The sequence below is a fragment of the Pseudorca crassidens genome, chromosome 3 (assembly GCF_039906515.1).
Source record: "Pseudorca crassidens isolate mPseCra1 chromosome 3, mPseCra1.hap1, whole genome shotgun sequence".
Taxonomy (NCBI): Eukaryota; Metazoa; Chordata; class Mammalia; order Artiodactyla; family Delphinidae; genus Pseudorca; species Pseudorca crassidens.
Window position 1 is genome coordinate 106,857,792 of NC_090298.1, and position 18,574 is coordinate 106,876,365.

General features: G+C 37.0%; 1 protein-coding gene and 1 pseudogene across 5 annotated transcripts in view; both read left to right on the forward strand.

The window, feature by feature from the left end:
- SLC27A6 (solute carrier family 27 member 6) overlaps positions 1-14,278 on the forward strand; it is a 64,222-nt gene extending 49,944 nt beyond the window's left edge. For 3 of the 5 annotated variants that reach the window (XM_067731634.1, XM_067731632.1, XM_067731635.1), the window contains 5 exons: positions 4,092-4,182; positions 6,926-7,124; positions 8,397-8,494; positions 9,649-9,779; positions 13,700-14,278. In XM_067731634.1, the coding sequence (XP_067587735.1) occupies positions 4,092-4,182; positions 6,926-7,124; positions 8,397-8,494; positions 9,649-9,779; positions 13,700-13,876 (696 nt within the window). In that variant the 3' untranslated portion in view covers positions 13,877-14,278. The remainder of the gene's footprint in view (positions 1-4,091; positions 4,183-6,925; positions 7,125-8,396; positions 8,495-9,648; positions 9,780-13,699) is intronic. The other 2 variants (XM_067731633.1, XM_067731636.1) reach the window with 2 other exon arrangements.
- Positions 14,279-14,398: 120 nt separating this feature from the next.
- Positions 14,399-17,986, forward strand: LOC137221629 (17S U2 SnRNP complex component HTATSF1 pseudogene; annotated as a pseudogene).
- The last annotated feature ends 588 nt before the right edge of the window (positions 17,987-18,574 follow it).

An 18,574-nucleotide genomic window follows, 5' to 3' on the forward strand; every position in this document is an offset into this window, starting at 1 on the left:
AGTTACAGTTTATTACACCTAAAGGATATAGATTAACATCAGTCAAGGGAAGGAACATCAGTCAAGGGAAGGCCAGGGTAGAATCCAGGAGGGTACCAAATACAAGGCTTCCAGTCGTCCTCTCCTGTGAAGTCAGGAGGATATTGCTCTCCTGGAATTGATGTGTGACAATACATGGAGTATTGCCAACTCAGGAAGCTCACCCAGGCTTGATGTCCAGAGTCTTTTGCGGGGGCTCAATCTTTTAAATCTAGTTGGCTGCCTCTGTGGTCAACCTCCACCTCCAGTCCCTCAGGAGGTCAAGCTGGGTGACGCAAAGCCCCAACCCTGCATAACATTATTGGCACGGCTCAGAGACCCACTCTCAATCATAGAGTTACTATCTGGTTGCCCAAGGTCCTTAGGCAAATAAAAAGTCCTGTCCCTCATGACATTGTGAGAAATTATCTCCCAGAAGCTGAGAGCAAAGGCCAGGCCTCTAATTAAATTTGTGGTTAAAGTTAAATTCTTTGACCCCATAGGGACTGGTATCTGTTATGCTAAACACACATTTTAGTTTAACTTTGGTTCCATTTTCTTTTGTTAAATTCAAGAAAATTTAAATTGATTGCATTTACTAGAATGGTGTGGTTTCATTTTTCATAAATTATTTTACTAATCAGTTTCATACCTTTCCCTCTATTGATTTAAATGCATTTGTAATGATTGTTCATCAAATGACTTTCTTTATATATATTTATAATGTTTCCAGTATGCCTGACACAAGTGAGCACAGTGAACAAAACGCACATAAATTCCTGCCCACGTGCAGGTCATGCTCTATTGAGGAAGACAGAAAACAGACGAGATCAATAAATAAAATACAATCTATAGCACATACTCATTAGTGCAAAAGAGGAAAATTAAACAGGGAAAGGAGATTGTGTGTATGTGCATGTGTATTGGGAGGCGTTTTTTGAAATTTTAGATAGAATGGCCAGGGATCACTTTGTATTGAGAATATATTACACCATGTTAAGAATGGTTTACTTTTGGTTAAAATTTGGGGAAATTTAACTTTTTCTTCTTATTTTTCTGTTTTACTTGATTTTTAAAAAATGATTATTTTTTAAATACAAGTCTGCAAACCATTCAGAAAACTATTCTGTTGCATAATAGTGCATCCTAGAAATGAGTATTCATAATGTCCCAAGTCTATATAATATTACATGTTACTATAGGTATATAAATGTATATTTATGATAGAGAGAGAGATGATAAGTTTATGAGTGTGTGTGTTTATATATTTTAAGGGTCTTCTGTTTAAGGAAACAGAGAAACCACCCTTTACCTATGGTGAGGGATAAATGAGCCTGTACTGTATAGGTCAAAGCAATGTAGTATAACGCTGAGGCAAAAAAATCCTGAATTCGAATCACTGTACCTAGGGCTCTAGTTCCAGCTCTGCCACTACTTGACTTTTTGACTTTGACAAGTCACTTTCTTCTGGATTCAAAGTCTACTCATTTATTTATAGAGGAAATAATTTTTGTGTTCCCTTTCTAACTTCTAAATTTACAAATCTGAATATGCAAAAGCATACAGGTATGTGTGGGAACTCCAAGGGCCAGTGTGCACAGTCACATAGATGTATGCTGTACAGTTCTGGGGACCCATTTGTCTAGACTGTTACAAATGAGAACCCCTGCAGCTGTTTTCTGGCCATGTATACCTCTTCCTATACCTATACCTGTACGTGTATGTATACTATACATTTAGGAGATATTGAAGTGTGGCATCTGTTTCTTTATTTGTGTTATTATAACATAACCGTTTTTGTAACCTCATGGGTCCTCTTGAAGGCAGGAAAAAAAACAGAAATTCTTCTAGCTGAGACTTAATGCTCTGATCCAGGCTACTTCTAGAAGGTGCTGTGATATATTTAAATTTCATTTGTACTATAAAATTACTCAATTTCTGACCATGAAGTCCCCTGTATCTGATAACAGGCGCACTGAACAGTGATTTGGTGTGGAATGAATCTTATCCATGCGTGTGGTTGCCAAATTAATGTAAAAGAAATAATGTTAAAGATGATATTACCAGTTGCTGGGCAAATTTTTCAAAATATAAAGCATGTTAAAACACGAGAGAGTAATAAACAGGACTCTGTTCTAGTTTGGCTGAAATGATAAATGCAGTTCTGGAACCTCTGGAATCTTTCTTTTGACCAGTCATTAGGCAAGTAGCCAATATCCTATTAGCCCAATTACAGACAAAGACCAACAAGATGCAAGCTTGCATTTTAATAAGAATCTTTATGTCAAGAGTAACAATTTTTTTGTTTTGCTGTCTCTTTCATTGGCCCTCATCTTAAAATAGGATAATATTAATTTCTACCTTATAGGGTTTTTGATGATTAAATTAAAAGCTCTTAGCACAGTGACTGAGACAAAGTAAGTACTCAATCAATATTAGTTGCTCTCAGACTTCCCTGGTGGCACAGTGGTTAAGAATCTGCCCGTGAATGCAGGGGATACGGGTTCAATCCCTGATCCGGGAAGATCCCACATGCTGCAGAGCAACTAAGCCCGTGTGCCACAACTACTGAGCCTGTGCTCTAGAGCCCACGAGCCACAACTACTGAAGCCTGAGCGCCTAGAGCCTGTGCTCCACGGCAAGAGAAGCCATCTCAATGAGAAGCCCGCACACCGCAACAAAGAGTAGCCCCCATTGCCCCAACTAGAGAAAGCCTACACGCAGCAATGAAGACCCAATACAGCCAAAAGTAATAAATAAATAAGTAAATAAATAAATTTATAATATATATATATATAAGTTGCTCTCATTTGTATTTTAATTCAAACAATGAATTGTGATTGTGGTTACATGTTGACTTTCCTGAGATGTTTGTTTAGTCTTTGATAATAAATTATACTATTACATTTATCTCATTAATTTTATTCATATTTTCCCATTTGTTCTTTATTTGTTTCTCTCCTCCTCATGCTCCTCCTTCTCTCTTTCTCTCTTTTGTTTGTCCTTCCTAATTATTTTTTCTCACTTCATTTTATCACCTCCATTTTAGTTTAGTACGTGCTGGTTCAGCTTAATAAGATTGCTTGTTTAATTGATTGGGAAAACCTCAATTTTCTTATGCATGAAATGAGGGAGTTGGATTGAACCAATCTGCAGTTCTCTCCCAGGGTCAGATTTTGAGGATCTGTGAATCTGCATGACATGGTAATACGAACGTTACAAGAGCAGAGGAGCTGGAAATATTGGGGGTCAAGGAGAGATGTCCAATTAGCTTGTTTCCTGATGTGATGAGGATGTTCCAACAAATTTCCATCTTACACCACAACTGTGTACAGAAGTACTGAGGGTTAGTTTAAGGACATTAAATTGAAAGGCCTGGGGAAAAGGTCTAAGTAAGTGACAAAAACAAGTACTTTTGAGGCATCTAGTCCCTTTACAAGGGATGGTAAGTTAAAATACACAACACAATCCTTGCATTCACATAGTTGACATTTTAGTTCTATTAAAACTTTCCATTTCAAGGGATGTTTGAAAGATTGCAAAAAAGAGAAGGCAAGAAAGTGTCCTCTTAACTATAGTTAGCAGAGTATGTGATTTCGTGCAGGGATTGCTTCCTGGTACTCAAATTAGGGGAGTTCCCTGGCTGTCCAGTGGTTAAGATTTTGATCCCTGGTCGGGGAGCTAAGATCCCACATGCCTCGGGGCCAGAAAACCAAAACATAAAACAGAAGCAATATTGTAACAGATTCAATAAAGACTTTAAAAAATGGTCCACATCAAAAAAAAGAAAAAACTTAAAAAGAAAAGATTAGAATTAGTAAGGCTTTTCTAAGGTAAGGTGCAACATAAAAGAAGTGAAAGTAAATGCCAGTACATGAGCGCTGGTTACTAACACCTTCAGTTTTGATTTTTAAACATTTATTTAACTTTTTACCAGGAAAGCTCACTTGTTTTAATAAATCCACATTCTAATTCTGTATTTCAATTGACTGAGATTTAAATCTACTACCAGGAGATGTCATTGCACAAATAAATAACTAAATCTTGTTTTTGTTTCATTCTGTTTTTTGCAGCTTTTTTTCGCTTTTGACTTGATAAAGTATGATTTTCAGAAAGATGAACCCATTAGAAATGAACACAGCTGGTGTAGTCGTGTGAAAAAAGGTAAGATTCTTGTATTTGAAGATGTCTCCTCAGGCAAAGTTCTTGAATTTCTCTTTAATTACTGAATTTAGAAGAGAAAGAGTGGTTATTTCTAATATGTGACTTATTTGGAATTTTAATGCAGGTAGAATGGTTTAATTATTAGAAGTTAGAGGCCCCACGTGGGTCACTCAGATGGTAATTACGAAAATTTAAAAGTGATTACTGTGGGCTTATAGTTCTCTTAATCCACCACTCTTACAGTGGCATATGTCTGATGTCCTGTACCACCAAGATATAATATAAAAATGCATGGTAATTTATGATGCTACGTATAGTGGAAAGTGAGACAGACTTTGATTCAAATCTGGGCTCTCACACTTAGAAACTGTCCAACTTTGTCAACCTGTCTGAGTCTCATTTTCTTCATATGCAGAGTAGAGGTAGCAGTGTTTCTTTCGGGCGGTGATTGTTGATACTTTAATGAGATGATGTATGCAGAGCCCTCTGGAGGGCCTGTCATGTGGCCAGTTACCTCCCTCCCTTTCTCTTCTTGCTCCCACTCCCCCTCCACCAGGCTAGTCTTTCTCATAGTTTTGGGTTAGAAATTTTAAGGAAAGCGAGTGCCCCAGTTAACATGCGGCTGCGTATAATCAATCTAGAAAATTAAATGTAGAGATGTGCCCTTAGAATTGGTTTGAGATCCAGTCTGAAAGAATCAGGCCCAAGTTACTGTTTACTGCCTCAGAATATGTTTAAACTACATTTCAGAGATGACTTCAAATATGGAGATAAAGGTCACAGACCCGGGTTTCTTTGTTTTGGTTTTGGGGTTTTGGTTGTTTTCCTGGTAGCTGAAAGATTGGACAAAAATATAAGCCATGTCTTTTAAAAAGCAAATTTCCCAATCCTCTGAATTTCAAGAGCATTTATCAAATATCTTTCTCTAATTCAACTCTATAGACAGCATCTAAGAAAAAAGTCACTTCTAAGGAGATTGCAAAGAACTTTATTTAAGCACTCTTTTCTAGTGTGTTTTATTTATTACAATTACAATAATATCTGATATTGGAACTTGAATCCCAGAACTGCTTATGCAACCTCAGGGTTTTTCAAAAACAGATTGTCCCCAAATACCTGCTTTACAATTTTGTAATTCTCATTATGGATTGCTCAATTTTATTTTACATTAAAGCATTGTGTCTTTCATAAAGTATGCCTGGGAGGGAAAGATCAGTATACACTCTGACCTTTTTAAGCATTTGCAATAATTAATTTGTCAGTGAAGAAACTATCACCTGTGTCCTGAAGAAGAAAAATAAAGAACATAAATTTTAAGGGAAATATAAGAGGCTTAGAAAATTCTGAAATGTATATAGGGGATGTAGATGGATGGGATATGCGAGGCAGGACAGCCTTTGGAGTCAGATGGACCTGGTTAAAAACATTCCAACTTCAACATTTGGCAGCTGTGTAATATTGGGCAAATTACTTTTTCTTCCCAATTTCACTTGTAAAATGAATACAGTATGAGGCCCTGTCTTACAGGTGTGTGATGAGGATGAGATGGGATACATATGTAAAGTGCTCAGAATAGTGACGGGTACCCAGAGAGTGCTCAATAAGTGTAACAATGGCAGTGATTATGCTAATGATGGTGTCCCTGACGACAGTGACAGTGAGGGGTCCCTGCTGAGTCAGGGCAGGCTAGTTTTGGCCAGTGGTATGTGGGCCCTTGGAACCCATAGTGTCCAGAGGAGTGGGAGCAATAAGAATTGAAAAGAGAGTGTTAAAATGACATAAATCGCTTTAGAGTTTGCGGGAATACAGCCTCATCTAACCCATCACATAGATGTTAGTTTTCTTCACAGTGGCCAAAACAAGTCAGCAATGGCCTTGAAATCTTCTGGGGAAGTGATTGCTGGTCCCCTTTGTCTTCTACTCTTAGTAGTTTTTTACCTTGTTGATGGCTGGGCAGTATCTTGATTAACTTGAATAAGTCCGATTAAAAATTATTTTAAATAATGTGTCTAAATGTAATTAAAACTAATAAATTTCGTGGCTTATCTCCTGTCCATTGAGGATTTCCAGAGTAACATTCTAGAGGAATAAAACTTATTCTTAAGCTTCTAATAACATATGTATTAAATCAGAGATAATATTGTACAGAAAAATCATAGGGACTTGAATTTGAGTTCTAGGTCCATTCCTTTTTATCTGTTGGACTTTGCTAACATACTTCCTTCTTCTGGACCCTAGTGCCTTCCCTGTGAAATAGGGATTATAATGATCAATTTCAAAGGATTTCTTTGAAAAATTAATAAGGTGACAGTTGCATTTCTCTTGGGGCTTGCTCCATAGTAAGTGCCCAATAAATAAATATTGCTACCATCATAATCTTATTTAAAATTATTATTGTAGTTGTTATTTATATAATTGTCATTATTATCAGTGTTAGAATCTACATGATCAAAAAAAGTAGCCATTGCTGTATCCACCCAGGATGTAAAATAAATTTAATATTCCTTTCTTTATATTCAAGTTCCTTTTTGTTAGTTTTTCCAAAGTGATTTGTGCTTTGGCAGTCCGTGAAACGGTGTTAGATTTAGGCACCCAGAGTAATTGATGTCAAATATAATAAAAATAAGTTCAGAGGAAAGTAATATAAGCTACACTGGATGTGTTGGTCATATGTAACTTAGGTACATGCATGGTGTGTGTAATAATAGTTTTAATCAAATCACTGAAAATACCTCTCTCCCAGGGGAACCTGGACTTCTCATTTCTCCAGTGAATGCAAAGAATCCCTTCTTTGGCTATGCTGGAAATAGGAAGCAAACAGAAAAGAAATTGCTTTGTGATGTTTTTAAGAAGGGAGATGTTTACTTTAACACTGGAGATTTAATGGTCCAAGACCAGGAGAATTTCCTTTATTTTTGGGACCGTATTGGAGACACTTTCAGGTATGAAATAGCGTCGGTTGCAAAGCTTGCTCCATGATAGTGAACCCTGCTCTGAGTGAGGCTCTGTGGAAACATTATACACTACCTGCTGCCTACCTTCAGGGAACGGAGAGCTTTTATCTCAATAATGTCTCCCAGTTTAAAAATTCACTGCCCATCTGTTTCTAGATTGAAATATAAGTTACATTTTGATGTCATTTTTGTAATTATCTTAACGAATCTTTTGGGTCCAAATCAGTGAGCTCCTTTTTTTTTAGCATATGATACAGGCAGGCTGATGTGAAGTCTAAATGGTAGGGTAAAAACAGAAAACCAATTTAGTCAAATATGGTCTAATTCTTGACCTAATGGCAAAAATAGTGAAACAGCAAAATTTCCCTTTCTTATATTTGCTTTTTTAATTCCTTAGGGTTATTTTAGGCTTATGAATTTATTTTGCTTTACTAATCAATGACCATAGAACAGTAGAGGACAGACAGTAGACAGTCCAAAAACGTTGAATGAATAAATGAATTATATTTCCTCACCTTCTTTGTGTCATGTTAGGAGGTCACCTTATGTAAAATCTTTTTTTTTTTTTTTATGGTACGCGGGCCTTTCACTGTTGTGGCCTCTCCCGTTGCGGAGCACAGGCTCTGGACGCGCAGGCTCAGCGGCCATGGCTCACGGGCCCAGCCGCTCCGCGGCATGTGGGATCTTCCCGGACCGGGGCATGAACCCGTGTCCCCTGCATAGGCAGGCAGACTCTCAACCACTGCGCCACGAGGGAAGCCCGTCAATTCATTTTAATTAAAACATTCATATGCATTAAAAGAGCCAAAGGGGTTAATTCCTAGAAATTAAAGGGGGTCAGTACACCAAAAGACAACTATAGCTTTCCTTTCAGTTTTTTCTATCATTAGAGATAGAGAATGCTTTCTTTGTACTTCACTGTTGTTATATTACAAAACAAAGAGGGATTTATTGTTATCTTATTTTTTATGACATATTAAAAAAAAACCTTTTACAGTAGCAGTTGGTACCAATGAGACACAGATAATGTAATTTTAAATAAAAAACAGATACTGATGTAATTTTAAATAAAAAATAGATACCGACTTTGTTGACTTCTCAAAAAAGTTCTTCCTTAGAAATGTTTTTCATTTTGAAAACTGCCATTATTTTTTATTATTAGGTGCTTGCACAGAGCCAAATGCAAGACACTAAAACTTAAAGCTGGGCACCTCATTCTTCAAGTATAGGTAACTAACTGGAACTTGTTTTTTTGTTTAGATGGAAAGGGGAAAATATTGCAACCACAGAGGTTGCCGATATTGTTGGAATGTTGGATTTCATACAGGACACAAATGTCTATGGTGTGTCTGTACCAGGTATGAATATGTTTCAGGTTTGGAAATGGTTCTCAGAATGTGCCACTTTCCTTTCACTTTGCAACAATTTTATTAACTCAGCATTTCATTTTTCACATATTAAAATAAATATCTTAGTTTTGGGTTGGCAAGTAATGTCCTAGACCAAGCTAGCAAACTTCATGGTCACACCAGGGGAAAGGTACCCACTGCATTTTAATGTATGTGTGTATTTCTAAGCAGATCTTGAAAACTCTGATCAGTGACTCACTGCTAGAATATTTACAGCTTTTCAATGGTCTATTATTTTTCTCTTGAAGACTAGAGTTTATACATACCACTAAATAGGAACATGTTCTAATTTAAATGTTTAATAACACTGACTTGTAGTTAAGTTGAATCTTTTTCAGAAATTATTTTAAAATGTGGTTGGCCTCATTTATCGTTATAAATATGCCTATGAGGATTGTCTCCCGTTGGTGAAAATGGCAAAGAAAAGTGACCAACTTGAAATCACAGGACAGCTATTCCCCTTTACTACCTTTTTTTTTTTTTTAAACAAATGACAGTATTTTCCAATTAATGTTTGTAGGTGCAGGGGACACTGAGTGTGGGAATGTTTGGATAGGGGGGCAAAGAAAGAGGATATTAACTCTAATAGACAGGCACTGGGTGCTGGCAAAATGCTACAAGAGATTCCAAAGCCCTGGAAAAAAGGTGGCATGATAAACAGTAAGCAATCTGTGGAATTAGTTGTGGAAATACCTGCCTCTAGTTTCTTAACTTGAATAATACCCTTTATTTTTTGCATTGATGCTTAACATGGACATTTCTCTAAAATATATTTGCCTTTAAAAAAATGTTTCCTCTTAATATTTTATAATAGTGGCAGGATGCATATTATGGGTCACTTATGGTGTTTTCTATTCCATCTATTTTGTTTCTGTAGTTTAAACAATTAAACATAGACTCTGTACTTCCTTTCTCCTAATTCATTTCTAGGGAGTAAATCATATGCCCGGAAAGACCCACTCATTTATGCTACTGTTGCATTGTTATTGCTGCAATAGATGTAATGTCTATATTTGTAACAATTAGTGTGTAATTAACTGGATTTTTTAAAAAGTTCACCTACCACTTGTAAAACTGATGCTATTACAAACTTTTTTTTTCAGATTATGAAGGAAAAGCAGGAATGGCTTCTATAACTTTAAAACCAAATATGTCTTTAGACTTGGAAAAAGTTTATGAACAAGTTGTAACATTTTTACCGGCTTATGCCTGCCCACAATTTTTAAGAATTCAGGTAATTTTACCTACCCATAAAATTTAAGACCAGGAATCTGGAGATGGTTTAGTTATAAAATAATACTTACCGCTTAGATAATAGGTGCATTTTATTTTTATTAGAAAATTTCAAGAACAATGAAAAACATTGGGATGCTAAAATATGCTATATTTGAAGCCTAATTATAGAAGGGAGGACAATAAAATGCTAGGAAGTCTTTGTCGTTGTCCTACTTGTTGCTCTCCTCCTCTTCAATCAGATAGATGAGGGTCCCAGTGATGGTGGCAAGCCAAACCCAAATCTTACACATGCCTTCATGCTTTGTGAAGACATTTGGTGCTGTGTACCTAAAATTAGGTTCCACCAAGCTGACATCAAAGTGTCTGCAGGATGTGTTTAGACCCTCAGGGCAATTGGCTTTAAGCAATTTTGCCTTTAATTTTTTGTTTGTTTGTTTTTGTGGTACGCAGGCCTCTCACTGTTGTGGCCTTTCCCGTTGCGGAGCACAGGCTCCGGACATGCAGGCTCAGCAGCCATGGCTCACGGGCCCAGCCGCTCCGTGGCATGTGGGATCTTCCCAGACCGGAGCACGAACCCCGTGTCCCCTGCATCAGCAGGCGGACTCTCAACCACTGCACCACCAGGGAAGCCCCTGCCTTTAATTTTTTAGCTTCATTCTGTCCAGTCTCCTTCGGGGACCTTATATTTTGCAGGAATTCTGAACTCACTGGTTTTGAGAGGTGGGCTTTCTCTTGTTAGGCTGCTGGAGTAAAGTCCAATAAAAAGGAAACAAAATTTCTCAGCTCCTGGGTAACTCTGCCTGCTCATTTATCCAGCCAGTTATTCATTTAATATTGTGCTCAAATATAATTTCCCAAAGCCAGTCCTCATCATCTCTTAACATCCAATCACATAGAACTTTTCTGGATATGTTTGTCATATCACTGTTACATCCCTGATAGAGCAATAGCTGACTTAATATACTTTTTTAAAGCATTTGCTGGGTAATCCTTGTGGCCAAGTCACTGCTTGGCCAATGAGACACATCATCTAAACTGTCATAAATACATATTCCATTTACATAATATTTTAAGAGCTTTTACATATATTGTCTCATTATTTTCATAGCAGTCCTCTGAAATAATAAAGGTAGCTAAATATGAAAAAGAAGTAACATGGTTTTAATTGAAATTTTTGAAATAATTGTAGATTCACATGCATTTGTAAGAAATAATACAGAGAGATCCTGTGTAAATGATTACAAACAGGATATTGACACTGATACAATCCACTCCATCTTATTAAAATTTCCTCTGTTTTACTTGTACTCATTTGTGTGTATGTGTGTATTAAGCTCTATACATTTTTATTACGTGTGTAGCTTCATGTATCAATGACCATAGTCAAGATATGGACAATTCCACCACCACAAGGCTCCCTCACGTTACCCTTTTATAACCACACCCAGCTCCCTCCTGCCCCTCCCATCTTGCCCCAGAAAGAATGGATTTTAATTCTTAGTAGAGTAGAAAGTTGATGGATCAAATAATATTTTAAACATTTTCCTCCAAGGGCAACTTAAAATTCACTGTCGTTAAGCAGAAGAAATATTTTGTCACAGGACTCCTCTGTAAGATTAAATCAGTCTTGTACAAATTTAGAAAATATTTTAGGATCATTAAACACCTAAAAGAACTTGGCCCATGAGTGTTACGTTTACTACAGTATTTACTATAGTTAGCACTATGAATGACACTTAGTTGGCACTAAAAGTATTATTATTATTATTATTATTTTTTAGAAGATGTTGGGGGTAGGAGTTTATTAATTAATTTATTTTTGCTGTGTTGGGTCTTCATTTCTGTGCGAGGGCTTTCTCTAGTTGTGGCAAGTGGGGGCCACTCTTCATCGCAGTGCGCGGGCCTCTCACTATCGCGGCCTCTCTTGTTGTAGACCACAGGCTCCAGATGCGCAGGCTCAGCAGTTGTGGCTCATGGGCCTAGCTGCTCCACAGCATGTGGGATCCTCCCAGACCAGGGCTCGAACCCGTGTCCCCTGCATTAGCAGGCAGATTCTCAACCACTGCGCCACCAGGGAAGCCCCGGCACTAAAATTATTTAATGAATTATAATAAATGATCTGATATAAGCAATGCAAACATATAAGTTACTTCTGACAAAATGAATAAGACAACTATCTTATTAAAGATCTGTTTAGCACAAATTTAAAAAGGATTCTTTTTAGCAATAAATTTACAAAAAATTTTTAAATGTGATATTACTCAGTATGGCTGAGATGAAATTAAACTGGTCCTTTCATTTTGCTTCTGGGAACACAAATTGTTATCATCTCTCTTGAAAATAAGTTGGTAAATATGTGATCGTGCTCTTAGAATTTGCGTATATTTTGATTTAGTAATTTCATTTCCAGAAATTTACCCTTAGGACATAATTAAAGATGTACAAGTGTTATATATAAAATGTTATTATTTATGTAGTAAAATTTTTTAATATTCTCTATATAAGTTCAAGAATAAGAGTAAGGTTAATTAACATATATAATTAGATGAGATCCTATGAAACCATTAAAAAGTGCCATTTTGATGAAAATTACCTAACCTGGAGAAACATACCAGGTTAATTTTTTTTTTTTAAAGAAGGCAGACTGTCAAATTGTATAATGTGAACTAATTTTTTTAAAAAGAGAAAAGAATATGTGATTTTACACAGTTACATCTCATTCTGTGATGACAGTGTTGGGTAGAGGATGAGAGCAGGGAAGAAGGTTCAAAGAGAGGTTGACTTAGTTGCATTCGTTCAGAAGGATGCATATAAATGGCCAAACTATTCATAGAACCTTGTATGGACCCTGCATGTCATCTGACTTAAAACAAGGTTGCTTCCCTATGCCTGAAACTACCACAGAGATAATATCCTTGTCTCCTTTAAATTTCTTAAAGCAAAAATTCTTAAACTTTCTTGATTCATAACGTCTTTAGTGTCTTAGTAATTAATTCATGGCACTCTTGGGCCAAAACAAATACCTAAACATTCATTTATTCAGTACTTAGGGCAAAGCAAAATAACTATTTAGGTCTAATAAATTAGTTGCTGTTTGAAAAAATAATGCATATAAATGGAAAGAAAAATGCTTTTATTTCATATTTAAATAACCACATGTATTAAGGAGATGTAAGTTGGGCATTGCACAGCTCCTCAAATGTTGGAATGAGATTGTGCTGAACAGGGCCAGACTAATTCCATAGTCCACCTTGACTTTTGGTTATACTTGCTTTTTATCATAGCAACCACCAAAAACCCTGTTTCTCAAAGATATGACATCATTGAAAACAATGTATCATAAACTAATATTGAAACTGAACTACCTTGACCAAGTAGTTGGTAGTGTGACAACAGATGTCACTGGGTTTACCTTGAAAAATTTAAATATCCTATGGGGACTCTGGCAATTCACTGAGGTACTATGAGGCACCTCAGTGCATAGTTTGGGAACCCAAGTTTTAGATCATTCCTTACCCCCTCTGGTTCTTGCAGTATTCTGCCTTATGGAATAGATTGCTGTCTTTTATAGCTTTTATCTTCTTGCCGTCTAGTAGCATTCTTAGTACATAATATTGCCTTGACATTGGATTGAAGAGATAAACCTATATGTTTTAGACATATTTGTAATCAGTTATTAACTATGTTCATAATTCTTATATGTTGAATGAAGCTCACAGGAGAATCAAGGTAAAGATTTAAATGTTCTAAAGAGCATTTTAAAATTTCTAATATTAAATTATTAGTAGTGAAAATAGAGATGGTCACTGGATATAAAAATGCTTTCATTAAATATTACAGTCTATATTGTTGAATATTTTATTTGTATATTATACATAATATTGAGTGACTCCACTAATCCTGGTCACTGTTTTATAGGAAAAGATGGAAACAACAGGAACATTCAAACTACAGAAGTTTCGGTTGGTGGAGGAAGGATTTAGTCCATTGAAAATTTCTGATCCACTTTACTTCATGGATAAGTTGAAAAAATCATACATTCCATTGACCAAAGAAATTTATGATCAGATAGTATTAGGGGAGATTAAACTTTAAGCTTTTTTATATATGGGATTTTCCTATGCTGCTTAGGAGAAGTGAAAGGGAGAGTATGTGATTCTTTAATATGAAATGGGGAGAGGGAGCTGACATTAAGCATGTGCTATATTTCCTTAACATGCAACAAGTTTTCTTTAATTAAGTACTAACTTTAATTTGTTTTAATTGATAACAAACTTTGGGTGATTATTCTTTTTACCTATTTGGGATTCAGTGCATAAGTAAATATCTGCCTTAAAGTTTTTAAATAATTAATAAGTGGTTAACAATTTAGACATCGGCTAAAAACTTACTTATTAATATTTAAAATTTCTAGTTTTGAGTAAAGGGTTAAATTTTAATCAAATATTTGATTTTTATGTGCCCTGTCCTATAACTCAATAAAACCATCTTTATTAATATGAGTTTTGAAGTTTTGTTTTGATGTTTTTAATTGTAAATATTCATTCAAAGGAAGGTAACTAACTAAATGTATGCACTCCTGTCTCCCTTATCCTAAAATCACATTAAGATGCTAGAAGAAATGTAAAAGTATGAAACAAAAAAGCACAAAAACTGGTAAGCCCAAAGCATTTAGGAATTTGGGGAAGATATATAAATGGGATCAAATTGATGCTAAAATCCAACAGAGCTGTAGGAACCACTAATAATACAGGGAAAGAATAGACTAGACTAGGACCCATGAGTTAACACTAAGATCAGAGGCATAAAGGCTTTGAGTGTGAACAGGTTTTTGAGTAGTTAACTGGGAAGTGTATCATAAAGATAGTGTAATAAGCACAATGGTACTTATCTCCATGTAGAAGCACCAGCCTCCAGTGTTTGCCTCAAGCCAAAAACATATAAGAGACTCTCTTACCAAAGTGAGCTAACTTCCATGGGAGGGGGTGGTGGAGTTGGACTAAGAAGCAGAGTAGGGGACAATGGCGACTGCATCAGCCTAAGTGGGCCTCCATTTTCAAGTGGTTTCTGGACGTTGCCGTGGGAGCCGCAGTTGTCTCAGACCCGATAGGTGGCGGCAGCTCGTGTGTGCACTCCTGCCATGTTCTGGTTCGAGCGGCGGCGGCAAGACCTGGCAGGGTGAACCAGTGTCAGCTTGGCCTCTTCGCTCGCCTGGACCCTGCCCCTGGGCTAAGTCGTCAACATGAGCGGCAACAACTTGGATGCGAATGACGAGTTTGATGAGCAGTTGTGAATGCAAGAATTGTACGGAGACACCAAGGACTGTGATACCCAGAAAGATCCCAGTGGAGAAACCAATTCTTTCAGGCAGCAGCCGAATGACACCCCGTATGAATGGGACCTGGACAAGAAGACTTGGTTCCGCAAGATCACTGAAGATTTTATTGCTACATATCAGGCCAATTATGGATTTTCTAATGATGGTGCATCTAGTTCTACTGCGAGCGTCCAAGATGTCAGTGCTAGGACTACAAAAGAACCTCTGCAAAGAAAAACTCCCAAACCCAGTTATCCCAAAAAGAGGGGAGAAAAGAGAAAGGTTGAATCAGGATGGTTTCATGTTGAAGACAGAAATACAAATGTATATGTGTCTGATATGCCTCCAGACATTACAGTGGATGAATTTATACAGCTCATATCCAAGTTGTGCATTATTATGAGAGATCTTCAAACAAGAATTTAAGGTCAAGCTTTACAAAGATAATCAAGGAAATCTTAAAGGAGATGGACTTTGCTGTTATTTGAAGAGAGAATCTGTGGATCTCGCATTAAAACTTTTGGATGAAGATGAAATTAGAGACTACAAATTACATATGGAGGTGGCAAAGTTTCAACTGAAAGGGGAATACGACACCTCAAAGAAGAAGAAGAAGTGCAAAGACTACAAGAAAAAGTTGTCTGCAACAAAAGCAGTTGGATTGGAGACCTGAGAGAAGAGCTGGCCCAGCCTGAATACACCACGAGCAAGTTGTCATCATCAAAAATACGTTTCATCGTATGGATTTTGAGGATGATCCACTGGTGCCAAACGAGATCAGAGAAGACCTTCAAGTAGAGTGTTCAAAGTTTGGACAAATTAGGAAGCTCCTTCTCTTTGATAGGCATCCTCATGGTGTGGCCTCTGTGTCCTATAGGGACCCGGAGGAAGCTGGTTATTATATTCAAACCCTCAATGGAATGTGGTTTGGTGGCCATCAAATCACTGCCCAAGTATGTGATGGGACTACAGATTATCAGGTGGAGGAGACCACAAGAGAAAGGGAGGAAAGGCTGAGAGGATGGGAGGCTTTCCTCAACACTCCTGAGGCCAACAGAGGCCTTCAGCTTTCAAATTCCTTCTGTGCTCCAGAAGGGTGGGGCCTTCTAGAGTTAGGCATTTTTCAGAGCACCCTGGCACATCTCAAATGAATGTTCAAGAAGCCGCAACTGAAATGGCATTTGAAGAACTTATAGATGAAAAGAAGTTTGAAAAAACAGAAGATAGGGGAGAGGATGAAGAAGCTGCTTCTGAAAAAGATGCTAAAAGAAGTGGCCCTGAAAAAGAGGCTGAAGAAGGCTGTCCCCAAAAAGAATCTGAAGAGAGCTGCCTCGAAAGAGACTTTGAGGAAGGCTGTCCCAAAAGAGAGCATGAAGAAGACTTCTCCAACGGAGAGTCCAGAGAAGGCAGCCCCGAGATGTAGCATGAAGAGCGTAGTCCTAAAAAAGAGTCGAAAGAGAATGGCCCTGAATGAGAGTCCAAAAAGAAGAGACCCAAAACGGATCCTGATGAGAATGGCCTTGAGCAGGAGTCTGAGGAGGAGGCCAGCCCCCAAAAGGCAGCTGAAGACAGCAGCTCAGAACAAGGGTCTGAAGAGTGCTCAGAAAAGCAATTTGAAGATGACTCTGAAAAAGAGTTAAAAGAGAACGGCCTTGAGAAAGGTTTTGAGGAAGAGGGCTCTGAAAAGGAATTTAATGAAAACGTTTCTGAAGAAGAGTTAGAAGAAAATGACTCTGAAAAATCAGAATTCAAAGATGACAGCTCCAGGAAAGTGTTTGATGAAGAAGGCTCTGAGAAGGAATTTGACGAAGAGTCAGATGAGAAGGAAGAAACATATGAAAAAGTATTTGACGATGAGTCGGATGAAAAAGAGGACAAAGAAGATACATAAGAAAAGGGGCTGGTAGATGCAAATGAAAAGAACGAAGAAGATGATGCAGATGAAAAGGTGTTTGAAGATTCAGATGGAAAAGAAGATGAGGAAGATGTAGATGTAAAGGAAGATGAAGACGTAGATGAAAAGATGTTCAAAGATGAAGATTCCAACGAGAAGTTGTTTGATGACAATTCCAGTGACAAGTTGTTTGAAGATTCTGATGAGAGAGGGACTGCAGGTGGTTTAGGGAATGTTAAGGAGGAAGGGCCTCTGTCCACAGGCAGCAGCTTTGTCCTCAGTAGTGATGACGATGATGACAACGCTGTTTAATTCCTTAAACTTGCTTTGTAGGGCAATTCCTCCATCTCCATTTTGCCTCTGCTCCAGGGTAATTAATAGTAGTGTTACATGAACGTGTGCCTAGAGGTAGGATGCCATCAGATTAATGCAGTGAAGTGTTCATGGCTACCTGTACTTAACAATTTTAAATATATGTGAATTGGCTGTTCAATTCAAACTTCATAGCATAATACAAGTCAACTGGATCCTTGCCCTTTGTCAAATTTGTTAAGCGCATGCAGAATAATATTTTTTAAAGTATTCTGATTGAAGTTTGTGATATTCAAAAATAAAAAATAAGTTGTTAATATGAAAAAAAAAAGGAAGAAGTAGAGTAGGACCCAGCAGCAAACTCCTTTGCCCATAAACCTAATTCTCTGTACAACCAGAAGGAAAGTTGACTTTGCCATGTTGCCTCCACATGCTAAAAAGTTTATTTTGGTGGGAAGAGAAGTTGCAGATAGTTCCTTTTTGTCATTGTTAGGAAAACATGTGTTATAAAGTTAAAACATTTTTTAAATGTAAAGATTAACCATAAGTAGCATAGAAATAAAAGGTCACACTTTCAAATGAAAAAAAAAATGAAAGAGAAATAATATCAGTTTTGCAAAAATCTGTAATTTTAAGAGAAAGAAATTTTTTAAATGAATAGAAATAGAAAAAGTTAAATAAATCTAAGGATATCCATGTTACCACTATATAAATGAGGATGGATTAATTGTCTTTATTTAAAAGTATTAAGTAAATGAAGAAATTGGCATTTAATTTTTATATTGATGATCTGGCTGTTCTTTACCTTTCCCATTAAAAAACTGTTTTGCCTTTATATTTTTAACTTAGATTAAAATGCTATAAATCTGAATGAACTTTTTTTACTAATTCATAGCTCTTTAAAATCTCTGGAGACTAGATTGGGAGACAAGGTTGTGGAGTAGAAGGACACAAGCTCACCTCTTCTTGCAGAAACACCAAAATCAAAATTAAATGCTGAAAACCATCAACAAAAAACACTGGAGCCTACCAAAAAAAGGTACCATACATCCAAAGACAAGGAAGAAACCACAATGAGACTGTAAGAGGGGTGCAATCATGATAAAATCAAATTCCATACATGCCAGGTGGATGATCACAAACTGGAAAATAATTATACCACAGAAGTTCTCCCACAGGAGTAAAAGTTCTGAGCCACATGTCAGGCTCCCCAGCCTGGGGGTCTGGCAATTGGAGGAGGAACCCCCAGAGAATCTGGCTTTGAAGTCCA